The sequence below is a fragment of the Myotis nattereri genome (assembly GCF_964212035.1).
Source record: "Myotis nattereri genome assembly, chromosome: 15".
Classification (NCBI taxonomy): domain Eukaryota; kingdom Metazoa; phylum Chordata; class Mammalia; order Chiroptera; family Vespertilionidae; genus Myotis; species Myotis nattereri.
The window spans coordinates 18,378,945-18,400,495 of record NC_138090.1 but is presented as its reverse complement, the minus strand read 5'-3'; the positions used below and the strand labels follow the sequence as shown (position 1 = coordinate 18,400,495).

Genomic DNA, 21,551 nt, shown 5'->3' with positions numbered 1-21,551 from the left:
CAGGAGGAAGGGAGGAGACTCCGCTCTGAACTTTCTAGAAAGGGGCTCTAGGATCCAGGGCACCTGAGCCGTGGGCTCAGACTTGAAAAGCTCCCGGGCTGGTCAGACTTCACTGTCCACGTGCCAGCCCTGGGGCGGTGGCCTCTGGAGGGCGCAGGACCGAACGGTTCAGGCACAACCCCAACCCCAACGACAGACAGTCCTAGGCGGGAAGAGGGAGCGGGAGCGCAGAGCGGAAGCGCAGAGCGCGGAGCCCCCGAGGGAAGCGGGCACAGGGACTCGGGACTCCCCTGTGGCCTCACGTCCACAGACTTCTCCGCTGGGCATAGGCAGCCTCTGCTTGGCTGGAGCGGGCCTCCTGGACTGTGCACCGGGCAGAGTGGACGCCTTCGGAGGGGACAAGGGTGAGTCTGGTGTGGTCTCCGGGCGCGGTCCGCCTTGCGGGGCCAGGGGGCTGCGGTGGGGTCCCTGGGCCGGGAGGGGAGATGGGGGAGTAGCGGAGGGTGGGGTGGCCCACTGTTCGATTTCTCGGAACTCGGGTCGGGTTAGTTTCACTTCCTGCGCTCTGATGGTGGAGCTGCCCGCGCGCGCGCGCGGGTCTCTGAATGACTCACTGCTTTCTGCCAAAGAAGAGGTGGAATGGATGGGGGTCGGAGGGGCCTGGGAACCCGCTCAGCGGAGCCGTCCAAGAAGCCCTAGTAGACAGAGGAGCTCCAGGCTGTCTGTGGGTAAATTGCCTAAGAAGCCTACTGAGTGATAATGCCCTCATCAGGAAAGGATGTCTGATAGCTCTTTATTTTATTATTTTATTTATTTTGAGGAGAAAAGGAAATGCCATTAGATTACTGATGGATTTATATTGTTATGCCACTTAAAGATTTTTTCACTTTTAAAAATAGTAAATTTTCCCTCTCCTTGTTAGCAGCTTTCCATATTATAAATAGCACTGCAATGAACATCTTAGTATATACCTTTCTATACACATACAAGCTTTTCTACAGCATAAGTTCCTAGAAATTCACATTGTTGAGTCAAAAAATACGTATATATTCCCTCTTATCCTTTTGATATCTTTATCAATGGTTAATAAGCCCTGAGCAGTTTCAGTTATTGCAGTTTTTAATAGATTTGCATCTTATAGATAAGTCCTCTTGTTTTTAAAAATCTCATTATTCCTACCAATTTCCTCTTTGAAATTCACTTTAGGATCATTTTGTTTCAATACCAAAATATACCATTGGGAGTTTTGTTGGAATTGCTTTAAATTGGGTTTAAATTGGGGAAGGATTGTCTGGCTTGTCATTTTTAATCTTCACAGCCAGAGATATAACAATTCTCTCCATTTTTTTAAAGCTTTGTTTTGTGTGATTTTCTTCATACTACATCATCACTTCTGTAAAATGTATTGTTTTAAATTGTCACTTTTATGAGTGGGGTATTTCCCCATTATCTTTTCTGATTAATTGTTGTGGAGATGTAGCTTTTTTATGAAGCTGGTAATAGGATAATTGGAGCTTGAAGCTATGAAACTGAAATCTGCAATATTCCTTGAGCAACACTTTCACATCTGGACCAGAGAAAAGTGTAAAGCTCATTGCCCTCATGGGTGCCAAGAAATGGCTTTGAAGGCATTTGCTTAGCAACTGGGAGTAGCTGGGTAGTATGCAATCCACTGAGTCTTTTTAGACATGCCTTAATACCTGTCACTTCCCTGGCCAGGTCCATATAACTTTAAGGCAAGGAAAACAAAAGTGTACCCACTGGTTGCTCAGTTGGTTTTACTTCCGCTAGTTTTTCACTCATCACTTTAAAGCCAGATTTGGGTGTCAAGCCAATGCAGTTCTCCAAACTGTTATCTGATCTTTAACAAGGTGATAATAGGTGTCCCACCTATTTCATGGAGCTGCTGAGATTAACTGTTTAAAAGTACTTTGGAAACCATTACTATGGTTTTGTACTTCTTTAAATGCAACTTCCTGGCTCAGTGGATAGAGCGTCGGCCTGCGGACTGAAAGGTCCCAGGTTCAATTCCGGTCAAGGGCATGTACCTGGGTTGCGGGCACATCCCCAGTAGGAGATGTGCAGGAGGCAGCTGATCGATGGTTCTCTCTCATCGATGTTTCTCTCTCATCGATGTTTCTAACTCTCTATCTCTCTCCCTTCTTCTCTGTACAAAATCAATAAAATATATTTAAAAAATAAATAAATAAATGCAACTTCCTTGAGCCTAAGTATCTCCAACTATAAAAGTGAACTCATGGTTTCAAAGTTCATAGTATATACTAACTGAATAGGGAGATTTTTGATCATTGTTATTATCATCACTCATTACTGAAACAGGTTGCCTTTAGTTACAAGTACAGCAAGCATGATTCAAACTGGCTTAAATAATAAGAAAGGTCATTGGTTCATGAAACATGTAATTGAGAAATGGGGTAGACTTCAGGGTCAGTTCAAACCTTTGCATTTTCTTTCCTTTGCATTCTGTCATTTGTAGGTTGCTCATCCCAAGGCTTTAGGATTGAGGCTCCATGCTTTCTCACTCATTCACCCATATTCAGATGAAAGAGAGAGGGAGGGGGAGAGAAATTAAGAGTTAGAAGCTGCGGTCAAGGGCATGTACCTTGGTTGCGGGCACATCCCCAGTAAGGGGCGTGCAGGAGGCAGCTGATGGATGTTTCTCTCTCATCGACGTTTCTGGCTCTCTATCCCTCTCCCTTCCTCTCTGTAAAAAATCAATAAAATGTATTAAAAAAAAAAAAAAAAGAGGTAGAAGCTGGCTTCCTGGGCTGTCTTAGGGGATACAGGAATCTCCCCGGCAACCATTCCCCTCCACTCAAGTTAGCCCGCGTGCCCAATTTTGAATCAATCACTGTGAAAGACTATTAGGAATTACCTGATGGCTTAGATCACGTTTTCTCAACCCCAGCACTATTGACCTTTTGGGCTGGATAATTCTTTGCTGTGGAGGGGTTGTCCTATGCATTATAGCACCCTAACATCTACCCACCAGATGTAAGTAGCAATCACATTGCCAGAAGTCCTCTGGAGGCAAAAATCACCTTTGGTTGAGAACCACTGGCTTAGATACATCAGGTTCCACCTCTAGAGCCAGAAGAGGGGCCAGCTCCCTACACACTCATTGCTGAATGGGGGAGGAACAATAGCCACTTAAAATCTGGGCAGTAATAGGAAGTAGGAAAATGGGTGCTGTGAGGGCAACACCGATGTTCACCACGATTCCTTTGTTCCTGGGAAACCCCTGAGTCTTTAGTGCAAATGCCTCTGAGGGAGCGGCACTTACATAATGAAGTCATGGGTGCATAGACAGTGGGTAGGCTATAACAAACGCACAGCTTTCTAAAAACGCAGCAGAGAGAGCTGGGGATGAGCACTAGGGAGACAGGGATGCTCAAGCATTGGGAAAAGAGATAGAAAGCAAAAGCTGAGACTGACAGAAGCCAAGTTCTGTTACAATCCTGAGTATCCTTGGCCAACTGTGGCCAAGGTTGCAAATTGGGGCTTCATGGGCAATATCCAGTTGGCAGACATGTTTTATTTGACCCACACAGTTGGACTGCACATTTTTTTACTTGGTTGCAAGATTTTATATTTTTAAAAGTTGATTTGAAAGAGAGAGAGAGAGAGAGAGAAATATCTATTTGTTGTTCCACTTATTTATGCACTCATTGGTTGCTTCTTGTGTGTGCCCTGCCAGGAGATCGAACCTGCAACTTGATGTATTGGCACGACGCTCTAACCAACTGAGCTACCTGGCCAGGGTTGGTTGCAAGATTTTAAATTGACAGATTTAACATAAAAATCCAGATTTCTGTCTGCTCTTTCTTTTTTTTTTTTCTTTTTTAAAAATATATTTTATTGATTTTTTACAGAGAGGAAGGGAGAGGGATAGAGAGTTAGAAACATCGATGAGAGAGAAACATTGATCAGCTGCCTCCTGCACACCCCTTACTGGGGATGTGCCTGCAACCAAGGTACATGCCCTTGGCCGGAATCAAACCTGGGACCCTTCAGTCCACAGGCCGACGCTCTATCCACTGAGCCAAACCGGTTAGGGCTCTGTCTGGAAGATCTTCCACCACTGGACCATTTATCCTTGCTGTCTAACCCTTGCCTTCTTTAGACAGGGCCTGAGCTTTCCAACCCACCATCCTATCGTCACCCCTATACTTTGGCAGGATATTTTTGTTAGAATAGGCTAAACTGATATAATGACCAGACACCAAAATATAATGGCTCAAACACAATAGAAGTTTATTCCTCATTCACTTAACAGTCCGTGGCAGATGGTCCAGGTCTGTGAGCAGCCCTCCTCCAAATGATGAATCGGGGATCCAGGATTCTTCCTTCTTGAGACTCTACCTTCTTTCTCGGGACTCCAACACCCCTAGGGCTGTGTCATCCTATGCATCCAGCTGATAGTTTGTAGAGAAGACAAACCCACCTCAGCCCAAAGTAGCACATATCATATCCACTCTCACCCCATTGGCGAGAACTAGTCATATGACCACATCAAGCCTCAAGGAAGGCTGGGAGATATAGTCCTAGGTGAGCCGACACTTCCCAGCCACAGCTCTGTTATTATGGAAGGGCAGAACAGATATTGGTGGACGTCAAGCCATCTCTACCTTATATGAAATTGTGGGGAGAATTCTTCAGCCATTTAAATCACAGACACCCCGGAGGTTCCTATAGCCCAGTCGTAAATATGCAGGAGATTTCTGGGACTTGAACAGATTGCATCAGTTTCTTCCAGGTATGGATATATTGAAGAACGTCATCTCCTGGGCCCAGTATGTGTACAAACTATGTGAAAAGATGCAACACTGCGAGGGACAGTACAAACGTCTAAGGAACCGCATCCACGGCCTGCTGCAGCCTCTGCAAGAGCTCCAGACCCGAGGAGAGGAGACTCTGTCCCCTGGGATCATCACTGCCCTGAACAATTTCCAGGCTGCCCTCGAGGAAGCCGAGAAGAAGATAGATAAGTTTAGCAATAAGTCCTTTCTCCATAAGTTTCTAAAATCAGGGAAGAACAAAGAACTCTTTACAGATGTGAACAATAGGCTGAACGATGTCTACCAGGAGCTCTCACTGGCGCTTCAGGTGTATCAGGGGGTGTCTATTTCAAGCATCAGCAAAGAAGCCTGGAAAAAAGAGGATCAGCAGGATGCAGAGGAAGATTGGCAAGCCTTCCAGAGTCTAACTGGTAAGGCTTCTTTTGTCATGGGGAGTAAATGGGGGCATTTTAGTCTCATTTTGATTTACCAGAGAAGCAGGAAGGCTGAAGAGGTTTGAGCAGATGTCACTCATGTGACTCAGAACTCCTAACATCCATGGGCCCAGATATGGCGGGGGCCGGGGGACCTGGTGAAATTTGGGCAAGCCAGAGTAGGAGAGAGGTTGGGGGTGTTGATACTAATGTCTTCTTTGCTTCTTTATTCTCTTTGATGTAATACCTAGAATTCCAGAAGCTAATTCCTTCCAGCCTTACTTTTTCCAGGACCTTCTGTTAATATGTAAATTATCAGGAGGAAGAACTAACTAATTAACTAAGCAAACATGAATTGAGTATAGTCATGTGCCACTCAATGGCAGGGATACATTCAAAGAAATGTGTCATTCGGCGATTTCAGCGATGTGGGAACATCAGAGTGCACTTGCACAAACCTAGATTGTCTAGCCTCCTACACACCTGGGCTATACGTTATAACCTGTTGCTCCTAGGCCACAAGCCTGTACAACATTCGACTGTACAAACCAACAAAAGATTAAGTCAAGAGAATATGATGCAATCAGGAGACATAGTAAACACGAGATATATGAGGTTGCTGCTGGCATAATATTGCATATGGTTTTACAGTAAACGCTTTTTTATAAGTAGAAAGAGTACACTCTAAAATGACAATAAAAAGGATAGTATAGTAAATACATAACCCAGTAACCTAGTCACTTATTATCAAGTACTATGTACTGTACATACAGTGGGGCCTTGACTTACGAGTTTAATTCGTTCCGTGACAGAGCTCGTAACTCAAATTACTCGTATGTCAAATCAAAAAGTGAACGAGTGAGACACGGGATGCTGGGCTGATGTTGTGGCGTTCACTGTGATGTTCGCCGCGCCAACTAGCGGTGGGGTATCTGAAGCTGGCTCGTAACCCGAATTTTAGCTCGCAACTCAAAGCAAAAATCGGCCGAGAGACGGCTTGTATCTCGAAAAACTCGTTAGTTGGGACACTCGTAAGTCAAGGCCTCACTGTAATTGTATGTGCTATACATTTATATGACTAGCAAGGTAGTAGGTTTGCTGAGACCAGCATCACCACAAACACATAAGTAATCACTGTGGGACCTCACTCGGTGATAGGAAATTTTCAGCTCCATTGTAAGCTTATGGCCCACCATCATATATGCAGTCCATCGCTGACCTCAACATTATGAAGCACACAACTGTACCTACTGTATGCCAGCTAGTGTTTTACGTTTCTGAGACATAACACAGAGAAAAACAGACAAAACCTCTGCCCTCTTGAAACATAAAGTCTGCAAATAGAGGGTCTAAGTCATTTTATTTAAAAGCAATGAAAGCCATAAGCAGGGCAATGGAATAGAAAGTGACAGCGGGTGCAGACTGAGTGTTCAGGGAAAGCTTCTCTAGCCGGTGGCATTGGAATGGACGCCTTGAATAATGAGAAGGAGCAAGCCATATGAAGATGAGGGAGAGGAGCATTCCCAGCAGAGAAAACAGGAGATGCAGAGGCCCTGAGATGGGGAATAAATGGAACAACCAGAAGGAACAACCAGAAGGCAGGATGGCTTTGGTGGGGTAGACATGGAAGAGAGAGTAGTATGAGATGGATGTGGAGAAGGAGGCCGGAAGATACAGGAGCAAGGTCATACAGGGCCATGAAGGCATGAAAAGAAATGTAGGTTTTATTCTGAGTCATAGGAGCCAGGAAAGGGAGGTCTTAAACATGGGCCTGTCATGATTTGACTTGTATTAAAGAACATCACTTGGGCTGCCATGTGGCGATGGACTGTAATGATATGTATTAGTCAGTTGCTATACTAATACTGCAATAACAAACCACCCAAAAACTCAGAGGCTTGAAACAATAGTCATTCCTTCTCCTGCTCACAGATCTGTGGGTCCATTTGGGATTCTTCTGATCTCAGGGGCCTTGGCTGGGCTGGGCTCCAGGCAGCATGTCTAATTTGGGTCTGTTTAACATGTCTCATTCTGTAGCCAAGGTTGTAGGAGCAGTGAGTACTTAGAGAATGTTCTTTTGGCAGAATTGCAAGAAGGCAAGCTCCACAGTACCAGCACCTTGTACACTGTACTTTTGTCCACTAATATTCAAAGCCATTGATATAGCCAAGCCCAACATGAAGGGACAGGGAAATATAGTGTGCCCACTATGAAGCTATAGTGGTGTGGATGTATAAGACTATTACATAGGAGTGAAGAATTGGGACCAATCATTCAACATACCCCAGAGGGCAAGAGTGGAAATGTGAGCCTAGTTAAGAGCCGCTTTGAGACTAGGTAAAAGATGATGGTGGGTTGAACTAGAGTGGCCCTTGAACTTGGTGGACTTTAGTGGAGGTCAAGGCCTTAGGGATAAAACATGGGCTAGGTTGGAATAGGGGAGGCAGTGGGGCCAGGGCCACCAGGAGAGGGAACAGAGCAGAAGGATGAAAACAAATGTGGCCTCTTTACCCCTATGCAGATCCTGGTGATAGGAATTCTAAACTCTTCCCTTTTGTAAGGATTGTGGGTGGAGAGAGAGGAAGTGAGGAGAGGGTAAAGGACATTTGAATGAACCTTCTGGGCACTGGAGACCAGCAAAATAACTGTTCTGCCACCTTGATGTGGAAGGTGGTCCATCCCCAATCAGGTCAGCAGGGGACACTCAACCAGGACAAACTGCGCCTAGAAGAGACCTGTGGGCAAAATGGGTTCTTTTCTGGACGAGGGAAAGTGAGACACCTGTAATCCTCCAACCAAACACCCAACAAAGAGAAACAGAATCAGGGGTTGGGGGCCAGGGTAAAGAGGTGTGTACAGGGGCCAACCCAGCTGAAAGACAGGACTGGCCCCCAGCCTTCCTAATCTTCAGTGCTCATTGGCCCACTTCCTGGGAAAGGTGGGGGGCATGTTGGTGTCATCAACTTGGAGGACAGGATTTACTTTCTGCTCTTGCTTTTCAGTTTTGTTTTTTTTTATTGCTTAAAATATTACAAAGAGTAGTACATTTGTCTCCTTTTTTTCCCCCCTTGACTTTCCCCCAGCATCCCCTACCCCCCAGTGTCTTATGTCCATTGGTTATGCTTATATGCATGCATACAAGTCCTTTGGTTGATATCTTACTGCCCCCCCCACCCTCCCCAGCCTTCCTGCTGTACTTTGACAGTCTGTTTAATGCTGCTCTGCCTCTGTATCTATTTTTGTTCATCAGTTTATAATGGTCTTTATTATTCATAAATAAGTGAGGCTTTTCAGTTTTTAAAAATACTTTTATCAAGTAATACATTCACAAGGTACAAAAAGAGCCCAGCATGAGAAGTAAATGTCCTTCTCACCCTTGACCTCAAAGGAACTGTTTCCTTCCCAGACATAATCTTCTTTACCAGTTCATTGAATAGCCTTCCAGATATTTAAGGATATAGATTTTTTTTATCACTGTTACACTATCAATAGCATCCTAAACACACTGTTCTGCTTCTTGCTTTTCTCATTAAATCTTAAATATTCATCCATATTAATTTTCAGAGTTGCCTCGTATTCGTTGATATACATGGGCCAGATTTATTTATTTATTCATTCATTCATTTATTTTAAAATATATTTTATTGATTTTTTTACAGAGAGGAAGGGAGAGGGATAGAGAATTAGAAACATGGATGAGAGAGAAACATCAATCAGCTGCCTCCTGCACACCCCCTACTGGGGATGTTGCCCGCAACCAAGGTATATGCCCTTGACCGGAATCGAACCTGGGACCTTTCAGTACGCAGGCCGACGCTCCACTGAGCCAAACCGATTAGGGCGGGCCAGATATATTTAAACAACTCCCTATTGATGAACATTTGAGTTGTATCCAGTTTTTCACAATTGTAAGTAGTCCTGCCTTAAGCATCTTCGCATATATTTCAGGATATCTTTAGGAACAATTCCTATAAGTGGGTCAAAGAATATGAGCACTTTACTTTTTTTTTTTTCTTACAGTTGTCCCCAGCCTCCTCCCCTCCCCCTGGCACTTAAAATTTTGATAGAGATTGCCAGATTGTCCTCTACAAAGGTTAGATCAATATCATTCCTACCAACTATGTATGAGATTGTGGTTCTCCACACTTTTCTTCATTAGCTTTAGCACTGAAGGTCCTATCAGTTTTTAAATGTATTTCTGACTATATAAATAATGATAGATGAGACTATGCTATGGTGTAAAAAAAACAAACAAACCATACAACAGTGTCTCAAAGAAAGAAAACTTTATTTCTTATTTAGGCAAAGTCCAGGAGACTCCGAGGTAGCAGCTGTCCTCTCCAGGAACTTTCAAGGTTATGGCACTTTCACATTGACACAAACTTCCTTCGCATTTCTTTCACTTCATTTCTTTTTTTTTTTTTTTAATATATTTTATTGATTTTTTACAGAGAGGAAGGGAGAGAGATAGAGAGTTAGAAACATCGATGAGAGAGAAACATCGATCAGCTGCCTCCTGCACATCCCCCACTGGGGATATGCCCGCAACCCAGGTACATGCCCTTGACCGGAATCGAACCTGGGACCTTTCAGTCTGCAGGCCGACGCTCTGTCCACTGAGCCAAACCGGTTTCGGCCACTTCATTTCTTAGTCAAAGCGAGTGACACGGCCATGCTTCAAGGCATTCACTATGTGCTTAGAAGTAGAAAGACAAGCCCTAACCAGTTTGGCTCAGTGGATAGAGCGTCGGCCTGCAGAGTCAAGGGTCCCAGGTTCGATTCTGGTCAAGGGCATGTACCTTGGTTGCAGGCACATCCCTAGTGGGGAGTGTGCAGGAGGCAGCTGATCGATGTTTCTCTCTATCCCTGTCCCTTCCTCTCTGTAAAAAATCAACAAAATGTATTTTTTTTAAAAAAGAAGTAGAAAGATGAATATTTGTGAGCAGTAGTAGTAATCCCTACTGCAATGAATATGATAAGTTAAAGAAAATGGGACCTCGGTGTGCTTTTAATTCGCATTTCTATTTTTGAGTATTTGCTACTCTTTTTTCCAGCAGGAAGTGAAATTATCGAAGCTTTAGTGGAGCAAGTGAAAAATGCAGTGGAAGAAATCATGAGGCGCCGTGAGTTACCTGTGACTTGCTGCTTCTGACTGCCCCCAAACCAAAGTCATTTGTTCAGTAGGAACTCCAGTCTTCCCCCACCCCACCACTGCCCATTTTCTAGGCTGGATGGTTGGAAACAGCCCACAGGTTTGCGGATGTGCTCAGAACTTAGCCCAGGCTTCTGTCCATGGAGTAGCATTTGAAGGGAACTTCTTAACCCCCAAGATACCTTCTAGTACCGGTCTAAGCGCTGACAACTGCCTCTAGATCAGCGGTTCTCAACCTGTGGGTCGCGACCCCTTTGGGGGTCGAACGACCCTTTCACAGGGGTCGCCTAAGACCATTGGAAAACACATATTGTTTTTGTGATTAATCACTAGGCTTTAATTATGTTCAATTTGTAACAATGAAAATACACCCTGCATATCAGATATTTACATTACGATTCATAACAGTAGCAAAATTACAGCTATGAAGTAGCAACGAAAATAATTTTATGGTGGGGGGTCACCACAACATGAGGAACTGTATTAAAGGGTCGCGGCATTAGGAAGGTTGAGAACCACTGCTCTAGACAGTATCGAAGCTTCTTTTGCTGAATTCCCAAGAACAAATGCAAATCAAATTTAAAATACTCATTCATCACTCATTTGACCAATCTGTATCTGCTGTCAGAGCCTTGTACGTAGAGCCAAGTCAGATGCAGAGAAAGACCCTGCCTTAGGGGAGCTCACAGCCACAGGGTAGGAGGGAGGGAGAGGAAAGAGAGTCGTGTGAACCCATACCAGCAGTGGAGTCACTCAGCTTGAACTATGTATCTCACGATTAGAGCTGAAATGACTAAACAAGATGCTAAATGTTCAAGTGCCGAGCTCAAGTGGCAGTAGGAGTAGGAAGGGCTCCCAAACGAGAGAGACGGATTGAGATGGAGGTTTAGGCTGGAGAGACAGGCAGGACTTGAAGAAGAGGGGCAGGAAGTGCATGACACGTTTTTGTTAACCATCCAGCTGTGTCTCTACTGGCCACTCAGAGGCTCTGGAGCCTCTTCCCCAGGCTGAGTGAGTCAGAAGGTCCCGCGAGGGCCAGCTTTGGGGCATGTAAGGCTTCCCACTTACATTGTTTGCAGAGACACCTCTTCCCTTAGGACACCTTCCTCAGCTCATTGACTCTAGTTCCTTCTGTCCTACGGTCAGAATTACAGACATCAATAAAGGCGGTCCTCGCATATAAAATCAAGGAGATTAAGAAGGAGGAGCTTTCTGATTGGATCTCTCTAAAGAAAAATGAGTTCAGCGAAGTTTTTAAAGGAAAATATTACCAATCTCCAGTGGCCATAAAAGTATTCAACAACGTCCAGACCAGAAACCCTGGGTAAGTGCTTTTGTATAGTTACTATCTCATGTATCACTTCACTTCCTCTCTAAAACTCCCCAAGGAGAGAGGCGTATTGTCTCCATTAGGTGGGAGAATGGGGCCCCAAAGGGTGAAATGACTTGCCCTCTACCCTTAAGGAGCAGAGCCTAGACTTTAAGTGCATGTCTTCCAACCTCAATTCTAGAAACTTCTCTCTTTTATTCATACATTTAGTTATTTAAAAATGTGTATTCCCTTCCGTTCCTATTTCTCAGTTCCCCATCCCCTCCACAGGCAATAAAGTGTGTTTTGTTTGTAGGTGTTCTTGTAAAACGTATGTTGTTGTTATATGTGTGTGCATCTTTTATTTTCACAAGCAGTCGTGTTGTATGTCTGTTGCCTACTGTTCTTAGCTTTTCCACTCAGCATCAGGGAACTAGTATTGTACTTGTGGCCCTTTCCTTCTGACTGCTGTCTGCGGTGTAGACCCACATTTTACCTATTTTTCCAATGATGGAACCCAACCTGTTTCCAACGTTCCCCCGCCAAAAATAATGCCACCATAAGTACCCCTTTATGGACCTGTATGGGAATTTCTTTGGGCTGTGTTGCCAGGAGGGGACTCAATGGGTCATGCTGATATGAAATTGACTAAGTACTACCAGAATGGGTTGCAGGTGCCTATAATCTCTCCAGCAATGTGGGAGAGCTCTAGAGTTACATATCTCTACCAACTCTTAGTGTTATCCAGCTTTCTTGTTTTTCTCATGCTTATGGTTATAAAGTAACATCCTATCGCTATTTTGACTTGCATTTCTGTTTACTAATGAATTTGAACATTTATTCATATGGCTTTGAGCTATGTGGGTTTCCACTTCTCTATATTGCCCTTCTTTCTGTCACGGTTGCTGTTTTTGTCACGTCCGTTTGTAGAAGATAAATATGTATATTGTGGCAATTAATCATTTCTAAGTTTGAGATATTGCAAAGGTCTTCTCTCATCATATTGTCTATACTTTAATTTTGCCAGTGGTGTCCAGCAACAGACATCTTAAATTTCGATGTTATTAATTCTACCAAAATGTTACCTTATTATGTATTTGTGCTCTTGAGGTGCCCTTCCACTCCCGTAGGCATTCCAGATTTCTTCTATTAACTGAGTTTTATTTCTCACATTAGGCTTTAATTCTCCTGGAATCCACCTTTGATATTATGAAAGGCCTAGCTTTATTTTTTATCTATACAATGAATCCATTTTCTCTACAGCAGCTATTAAATGTTTTTCCCCATTGACTTGTGGTGCCACATTTGTTGGATGTTAAGTTTCTATTTACACATGGATCTGGCTCTAACCTCTCTATTACATTCCACTGGTCAATTTGTCTTTGCACCAATAACACCGTTTTGTTTTTATGATGACTTTTTAGTAATTCCCAGTATCTAGTAAGGTAACTCCCTCCATCTTGGCTCTTCTTTCTCAGGTTGACTAAGCTACATAAATATCACATTCCTCAACATACACATTGAGATTTTGATAGGGATAGTATTTTTAATAACTTTATTGAAACATCATTTACATACCATAAGATTCACCCATTTAAAGTGTATAACTTAATGGCTTTTAATATATTTACAGAGTTGTACAACCATTGCCATAAAGTGATTTTTAGGACATTTGCATCATCCCACAAGGAAACCCTAGACCCTTTACCAGTCACTCCCCATATACTGCTACCCCCACCTTCTCTAGCCCTAGGCACCTACTAATCTACTTTCTGTCTCTATGGATGTGTGTGTTCTGGATATTGCACACATGGAATGATACGATATATAGCCTTTTGTGTTTGACTCCTTTCACTTAGCATGATCTTTTCAAGGTAAATCTATGTTGTAGCATGTATCGTGCATGCTAATTCTACTGCTAAACACTGCCATCAGTGGCCAAGCTCATCTCACCCCAGGATGCTGACAATCCCCCACACGTGCACAGATGGTCCCTACACTAAATGTTCTCAGAGGGACCCTCCCATCTTGAAATCTTAATTGTCCCTTTCATCCTCATAGAGCAGTGAGGCATGTTTTCAATAATGAGGTCACAACCATGAAGAAATTTGATTCTCCTAACATCCTGCGTATATTTGGGATTTGCATTGATGAAACAGGTAAGGAGTGCTTCTGGGGTTGGTCCTTCTTTTGGTGGTCTGTCATATATCTTATAATGCATTGCATTTTTAAAGAAGAGCTGGAAGGGTGGGATCTACACAGTGTTATTATGATCAGTGTTCGTTTTTCTGCATCCCAAGATGCAGGTTCCCATATCCTTTCAGGAAACAAGGACTTGAATTTGGCTTCATCCTGAGGGCTGATTTACACTAATGTGACCACCTCCTCTTCTCCCAGTCTACTGGGGATCTTGTTCAGATACTGGCCTGAGTGATGGAAGCATCTTGTTGCAATAAATCATGATAAAGCTGACTGATCAGTATAAGGAATCTACCCTGAATGATCATTAGTGTACATCAAATCCAAGACTCAATTAACCTGCCCCTTGACCAAGAACCTCATGCGTCAGATTCTTTTTAATTTTAATTTTTTTAAAAATATATTTTATTGATTTTTTACAGAGAGGAAGGGAGAGAGATAGTTAGAAACATCGATGAGAGAGAAACATCGATCAGCTGCCTCCTGCACATCTCCTACTGGGGATGTGCCCGCAACCCAGGTACATGCCCTTGACCGGAATCGAACCTGGGACCTTTCAGTCCGCAGGCCGACGCTCCATCCACTGAGCCAAACCAGTTTCGGCTAATTTTAATTTTTTAATGTGGCTGCATTTTCCCTCATAGCATGGCCTCTCCTGTGGGTTATGCATTGTTGCTCTTGCTTACAGAGGGGACAGAGCAACCCCTTTAAATGTTTTATTCCCCTTTAGACGTTTCTCTACAGCCTCCCTCAACTAAAGGAAAATTTCCAGTGATATCTGGTCTCCTGGGTGATGGCTGAGGTGACTGACTCATTCTTTGTGTGTCGGTTCTTGCATCTGAGGGTGTGAACAAAACAGAGCCTGCCCTCTGGGATCTGAACTTGAGTAGGGGAGACATTACTCAAATAACTAAGAGAATGTATAATTACGACATGCCAAATACTATGAAGAAGAGGTATGGGAACTCTGTGGGTATTTGACCCATTCAGTGAGGTCAGGATGCAAACTGTGTGAGATGGGGAGAGGGTGGGGGAAAAGCAGTGCAGCGCTGATTTGTGTGTCTGTAGAGATAGGGGGAGATGGGCTGCAGAGCAGGACCTCTGAGTGGGGCTGATCTTCTTTCCATCAGTGACCCCACCTCAGTTCTCCATTGTCATGGAGTACTGTGAGCTCGGGACCCTCCGGGAACTGCTGGATCAGAAAAAGGACCTCACATTGGCTGAACGCATCGTCCTGGCCGTGGGGGCAGCCAGTGGCTTATACAGGTACCATATGGGTTGAAAGGATGCTGAGAAGAACAGAATGAGTCCTCCTTCCCTACTGATATCCCAGAGAGGATGAGAGAACAGGCCAGAAGCCCAAGATAGTCTCCCCTTCCTTAAGTTTTTGTTGTTGTTAATCCTCACCCGAGGATATTTTTCCATTGCTTTTTAGAAAAAGTGGGAGGGGGAGAGACAGAGAGAGAGAAACATCGATGTGAAAGCGACACATCAATTGGTTGCCTCCAGCCCTTGCCCTGACCAGGGATCGAGCCCACAACTGAGTACAAGGGGGAGAGGCACGGTACTGACCAGCCTCCTTGTTCCGGTAATAAGTGTCAAGCCGCCCGGGAAGGTCTTGCGAAGGTCACTAACGCTCCCTGCCTTTGGTCATGTCAGGCTGCACCGGTCCGAAGCCCCTGAGCTCCACAGAAACATCAGCAGCAGGAGCTTCCTAGTAACTAACAACTACCAAGTGAAGGTGAGTGTGGCCTTCCAGGGGGCTCTTTGAGTTCAACCTTGGCGACTGTTTGGTGCCGGGAGAGGGACACCTGTTGCCCAGAAAAGCTGTGCCTGCTTGTTTCTCTGCCTTAACTCTGCCTTAGAACTGAACTCAAAACCCTTTCCCTGCCTGGACAGCTTTCCGGGTGCCCATCATAGGTCAGACTCAATCCTGCCTGTTAGGATGCCTGTCTTCACTCACCACCTGCTTAGCAGGGATGGGCTAAAAGTCATTTCCCTTATTTTTTTAAGAGACTGGGACTAAATAATCTTTAAAATATGTTTTTATTGATTTCAGAGAGAGAGGAAGGGAGAGGGAGAGAGAGAGATAGAAACATTGATGAAAGAGAAACACTGATCGGCTGCCTCCTGCACACCCCCTGTTGGGGATCGAGCCTGAACCTGGGCATGTGTCCTGACCAGGAACTGAACCAGCCACCTCCTGGTGCATAGGAGGAGGCCCAACCAACTGAGCCACACTGGCTGGGCGAGAGTCATTTCCCTTTATATTCCTGGACACCACTTCTACATCCCCCCAATACCCACCAGGGGATCTTCTCAGGCCCAACTAGGCATTCAGACTTACAGGACTGACATAGGCCACACTTGGCATTTGGAGTCACTTAGAAGGGTATCATGCAGGAAACGTAGCTTACCAGCACGGCAGTGTCAAATCTTTCTCTCCAGTGGAGTCCCCACGGCTGTCCCACAGTCACCCAGGAGGTGTTCTCTTTGCCCTGCCCCAGGTGCTAGAGAAAGAGGCTCCCTTTGGGTGGGTGTGGGGTCCTCTAGCCTTAGAAGCCTCATGACCCTCAGAAGTCATATTATAACCACTTCTGAGGCATATCTTCAAGTGTCCCCATGGAGGCATGTCAGTTATAAGATTCACCACCTGCCCTAACCAGTTTGGCTCAGTGGATAGAGCGTCAGCTTGCGGACTGAAAGGTCCCAGGTTCAATTCCGGCCAAGGGCATGTACCTTGGTTGTGGGCACATCTCCAGTAGGAGGTGTGTAGGAGGCAGCTGATCAATGTTCCTCTCTCATTGATGTTTCTAGCTCTCTATCCCTCTCCCTTCCTCTCTGTGAAAAATCAATAAAATGTATTTTTTTAAAAAAAGATTCACCACAAATCCCAGCATCCCTATCAGCTCTTTATAGTCTGCATACCCTGTCAATAAGCTTTACCAATCAGTGATCCTTTTTTGTCATCAACATATTACATAAGAGCATAGGTGACAGTCTGCTTTTATCAGGTTCCCAAGAGAATGGAGCTAAAAAGTCGGATTCTAATAAGGAAGAGAAAGGGTTTAACTCAATGTCCATAATTCCCAAATGCTAACAGAATATTTTGTCATCCATAGATGGCTTTCTTTCTTCCAGCATTATGAGTTTCAGAGACAGCCCCCCAAAAACAGAAGATAGTTCTTTTCTGCCATTCCTTCTTGTCGGTGTTGTATAAGTGCTCCCAAAGCACCATGACTATATCACTCAGGGTCCTCATCCCGCCGGACTGTAACATGTGCTCTTCAGCCTTTCCTCTCTGGTATATAGCATGGTGACAGGTGTTGGAGGATGTTAGTGCTCAGTAAACATGTAATGGAAAGGGGATGAGCCCGGCCAGTGTTGCTCAGTGGTTGAGCGTGGACCCATGAACCAAGAGGTCACTGGTTCGATTCCCAGTCCAGGTACATGCCTGGGTTGCAGGCTCAACCTCCAGTGGGGTGTGTGCAGGAGGCAGCCGATCCATGTTTCTCTGTCATTGATATTTCTACCTCTCTATTCCTCTTCCATCCTCTCTCTCTAAAAAAAGTCAATGAAAACGTATTTTTTAAAAAGGGTGGCGGATAAGCCCTCTACGTGTCTTATCCTTTTCCTCACCTTGCCCCTAGACTTGCATATCTAGCCAAGTTTGGGGGTGGCACACCTCTGCACACTGATGGTACTAATGACAGGTGTACATGGAGAAAGGAGACTATCTGCTCCCATTAATCGTGTTGTGGCTTCTTTAAGAGCATGGCATTGGCCATGCAAGGTCAATGGGGGTAACTCAGAGTGGTCATGTAAAATCCAAAGCAACAGGCTGGCTGTTCTATAGGGTCAGATCAACAGAGTGGGTGCCCTATGTCATTTTTCCAACTGCTTCTGAGAGAAAACAAGCCATATGGTAGCTCTATGCACCTCTTCCACCCTCACTTAGTGGAGTTAAGTCCTCAACTGAGAAAGCACTGCATCTAATACAGTGATACTAGAACAGCTACAACTTACCAAGTCTTACAAGTGCTTTATAACCATTATCTCAGGTAATCCTCACTGCCCCATTTTATAGAGAAGAAACCTTTGTGTTTCTCTTTTTTTTTTTTAATATATATATTTTTTTTTACAGAGAGGAAGGGAGAGAGATAGAGAGTCAGAAACATCGATGAGAGAGAAACATCGATCAGCCGCCTCCTGCACATCCCCCACTGAGGATGTGCCCGCAACCCAGGTACATGCCCTTGACCGGAATCGAACCTGGGACCTTTCAGTCCGCAGGCCGACGCTCCATCCACTGAGCCAAACCGGTTTCGGCTGTGTTTCTCTTGGTCAATACACCATAATAAGTTAAACCCATAATGCCAGCCAGTATGGTAGCCACACAGAGAGAAGACATCACTGGAAATACATTTCAAGGGTAAAAGACTCCCCGACAATCATGTGTAGCACCAAGCCCTTGCCCACTACTCCCAACCCAAGATCGTGTTGTTTCTTTCTATCTCTAATTCACCTCTCTATCTAGCTCTCAGGATTTGAGTTGAGCAAAACACAGACTTCCATCGGCAGAAAAACTAAGAGAAAAAAAGAAGGGACAGTTAATTCCACAGCATATATCTCACCTCAAATACTGGAAAATGTGTACAATAAATATGACATAGCAGCTGAAATATACAGGTATGTTCATGTTCTTGCTCAGACTCTAACTCAGATGAACAGGACAGGAAAGCCCAAGTCAAACTCCACATCCAAACACCATCATACCTCTACTCTGTTGAATGGAATTGGGTGGCAATCAAAAAATTCACTGAAGTTTCTAGAAATGGCTAAGAGGTGTGGGAAAACAGGAACATTCTGATTGTTCAGCTTCTCGGTTTTCTTTCAGCTTTGGAATTGTCCTCTGGGAAATCGTCACTGGGAAGACCCCGTTTGAAGGTAACCAGGGTGAAGGTTGGCTCAGATGGTGCTGGGGTTGGGTCCTTTTCCAGAAGACTAGAAATTCCCCATCAGTGCTGTCCTGGGTGTTTTGTTCTCCAATGTGGGCACTGCCTGGGCTGGTCATTGAAGTCATTGGAAGCTCTTGTTTCTTCAGTACTTAAAGTCCCTAAGTCTGATGCCAGCAATCCTCATCCAGAGAGATGTGTGAGTGCCAGAGCAATATTTCAGCCTCTCATCCTCTTGTTTCCATGCCAGGCTGTGATTCTAGGAAGATCCGCCAGCTGGTAGCTAAAGACAAGCACCAGGAGCCACTGGGTGAAGACTGCCCTTCACAGTTGCAGGAGATCATTGATAGTTGTCGGGCTTACGAGCCCTCCAGGCGGCCCTCTATTAAGGGTAAGGTCCTCTCTGATCCGAACAATGTGAGCCGCATGCGTTAGTTCCCATTTGTGAAAGATTTCCTTTATGGTTCACAAGCAAGGGTGATTTTGCCCCTCGGGGGACATTTGGCAATGTCTAGAGACGTTTTTTGGTTGTTACAACTCAGGGACGATGGGTGGGGTAGATCATACTACTGGCATCTAGTAGATAGATGCTACTCAACATCCTACAATACAGAGGACAGCCTCCTACAACAAAGAATTCTACAGCCCAAATATCAATAGTACAGGACTTCAGAAACTCCGTGTTAAGGGATGGTGTTTAGTCTAAAGTGGGTTGGGGAGGTAGATTATTCCAGCTTATATTCACTATATTCATATTCTCTCATTCTCTATCATTCTCTCTCTCTTCTCTCTTCTCTTCTTTCTCTCTCTCTCTCTCTCTCTCTCTCTCTCTCTCTCTCTCTCTCTCTCTCTCTCTCCTCCCCCTTCCTTCTTTCCTTCTTCCCTCTTCTAGGCTCCCTTGCAACTCAGGGTCAGCCTGGTCTTAGAGAATCTAAGACAGACTAATTCAGACTAAGATGGGAGTTTACCCCTCCTTTGTATTTGAGAAGCTACTTGTATTTGAGAAGTTGACCAAGTAAGAAGGAACATCGTATCACTAGGGCATGAATGCAGGTGGTGGTTTAGGCTTCATCCAGCCAGACCAAAGGGAGTGCAGTTTATGCACTGTTGTGCAGTGTAGAAACATCTTTGTGCTTCTAGCTTGGCTTTCAGCACCCTTTTATTGTCTAACTTTCTGCTCATTCATTCACAGAAATCTCAGAGAAACTGTCTATCTTTTACAAAGCTGTGGATTGAAACAGAAACTAAGGAGTCGCTGGACAAGAAACTGGAAGAGGCGAAAGCTGGGCATCTTTCTCTCTCCTATCCTCAGCATGAAGTTATTTATGGATTCAGGGAAGCAGCACATCTCTGTTACAAAGAGAAAACAGTTCCAGTCATGCAGAGCACATCCCCCTCCAAACGATATTGACAAAAGTATATCTCTGATAGTAACTGTGATAGATGTTTTACAAAAACGTATCTCTCTCTGTATGGACACCTCTTAGCACTGTGACTTTGCAGCTCCTCCCATGGCAAAGTGGAATCTACACATGAAACTAATATATTATTGTATGTCAATTATATTTCAATTGAAAAGAAATACTCTCTCTTACAAACTGAAAGATTTATAGATAATGCAATGATATATCTGGAGTTTAATTTAAAATAATTCAGGGGGAGGGAAAATAATCTTACCTAATAAACATGTAAATTGACTGTTCCTCCGCTATGCTCACAATCAGGAGTGTATGCAAATTAACCCAACAAAGATGGCAGTTAATTTGCATACGTAGGTGCTAAACGGCAGAGTGGGACGGAGCAGCAAAGACTGAAGGCGGCTCCGGCCAGAGTGAAGGCCTGGGTCCCGGGTGCCGGAGAAAAACCGGTGCCAGCAGCCAGGGGAAGGGAAGGCCTATTGCATGAATCTCTTCATGCAACAGGCCTCTAGTTATAAAGAAAAAAGTAAAATAAGATTAGCTATGAGTTGCTAGTTGTTGAATCTGGATGATGGGTACATATGGGTGAATATGCTTAAAACTTTCCACAATAAAATGATTTTTTAAAAGGGGGAAAAAATAAAGCCTACTTCTCCACTCCTTGAATCTAGGCTGGAATTGTGACTGGCTTTGGCCAATAAAATGTGGAAGCGATGGTGTGCCCATTCCAAGCCTAGGCTTCAAGAGGCCTTATACACTTCCACCCCCTCTCTTGGACCCTGATCCAGACATGAACCGGGCTACTATGCTGGACAATGAGAGCTACAGGGAGCAGAGACAACCTAACCCAGCTGGCCCAGTCAACACCAGAAGAGCCACACAGCTGAACCAGACCAAACTGTCCATTCAGCCCTAGCCAGTTTGGCTCAGTGGATAGAGCGTCAGCCTGTGGACTGAAAGGTCCCAGGTTCGATTCCGGTCAAGGGCGCATGCCCGGGTTGCAGGTCCTGGTAGGGGGTGTGCAGAAGGCAGCCAATCTGCTTCTCACCAATGATGTTTCTCTCTCTCCTTTCCTCTCTGAAATCGATAAAAATATTTTGTTTTTAAAAACTGCCCATTCACAAAATTATGATCTAAATAAATTATTGTTGTCTTAAGCCACTAAGTTTTGGGATGATTTGTTACACAATGGTAGTAACTAAGCAAACACTGTTCAGTCTTCCTCTTGGCCATTGAACAAAATACCAACTCCCCATTTGGGTACCCATGGCCTGTATCTCTGACC

At 44.5% G+C, this 21,551-nt stretch overlaps 1 protein-coding gene across 3 annotated transcripts; it reads left to right on the top strand.

Annotated features, from left to right (window-relative positions):
* On the top strand, positions 1 to 21,428 carry MLKL (mixed lineage kinase domain like pseudokinase). Of its 3 annotated transcripts, none has more exons than XM_081108096.1 (11): positions 1 to 404; positions 4,768 to 5,230; positions 10,288 to 10,356; positions 11,532 to 11,709; positions 13,756 to 13,853; positions 15,024 to 15,159; positions 15,553 to 15,634; positions 18,431 to 18,582; positions 18,791 to 18,840; positions 19,099 to 19,239; positions 20,041 to 21,428. In XM_081108096.1, exons 2-11 carry the CDS (start codon positions 4,780 to 4,782, stop codon positions 20,082 to 20,084), a joined length of 1,401 nt encoding a protein of 466 aa, XP_080964222.1. In that variant the 5' UTR covers positions 1 to 404; positions 4,768 to 4,779; the 3' UTR covers positions 20,085 to 21,428. The 3 variants fall into 3 exon arrangements, with proteins under 3 accessions (XP_080964222.1, XP_080964223.1, XP_080964224.1); XM_081108097.1 differs by having other exon boundaries at positions 48 to 404; positions 4,778 to 5,230; XM_081108098.1 differs by lacking the exon at positions 1 to 404 and having other exon boundaries at positions 4,562 to 5,230; positions 10,291 to 10,356.
* The last annotated feature ends 123 nt before the right edge of the window (positions 21,429 to 21,551 follow it).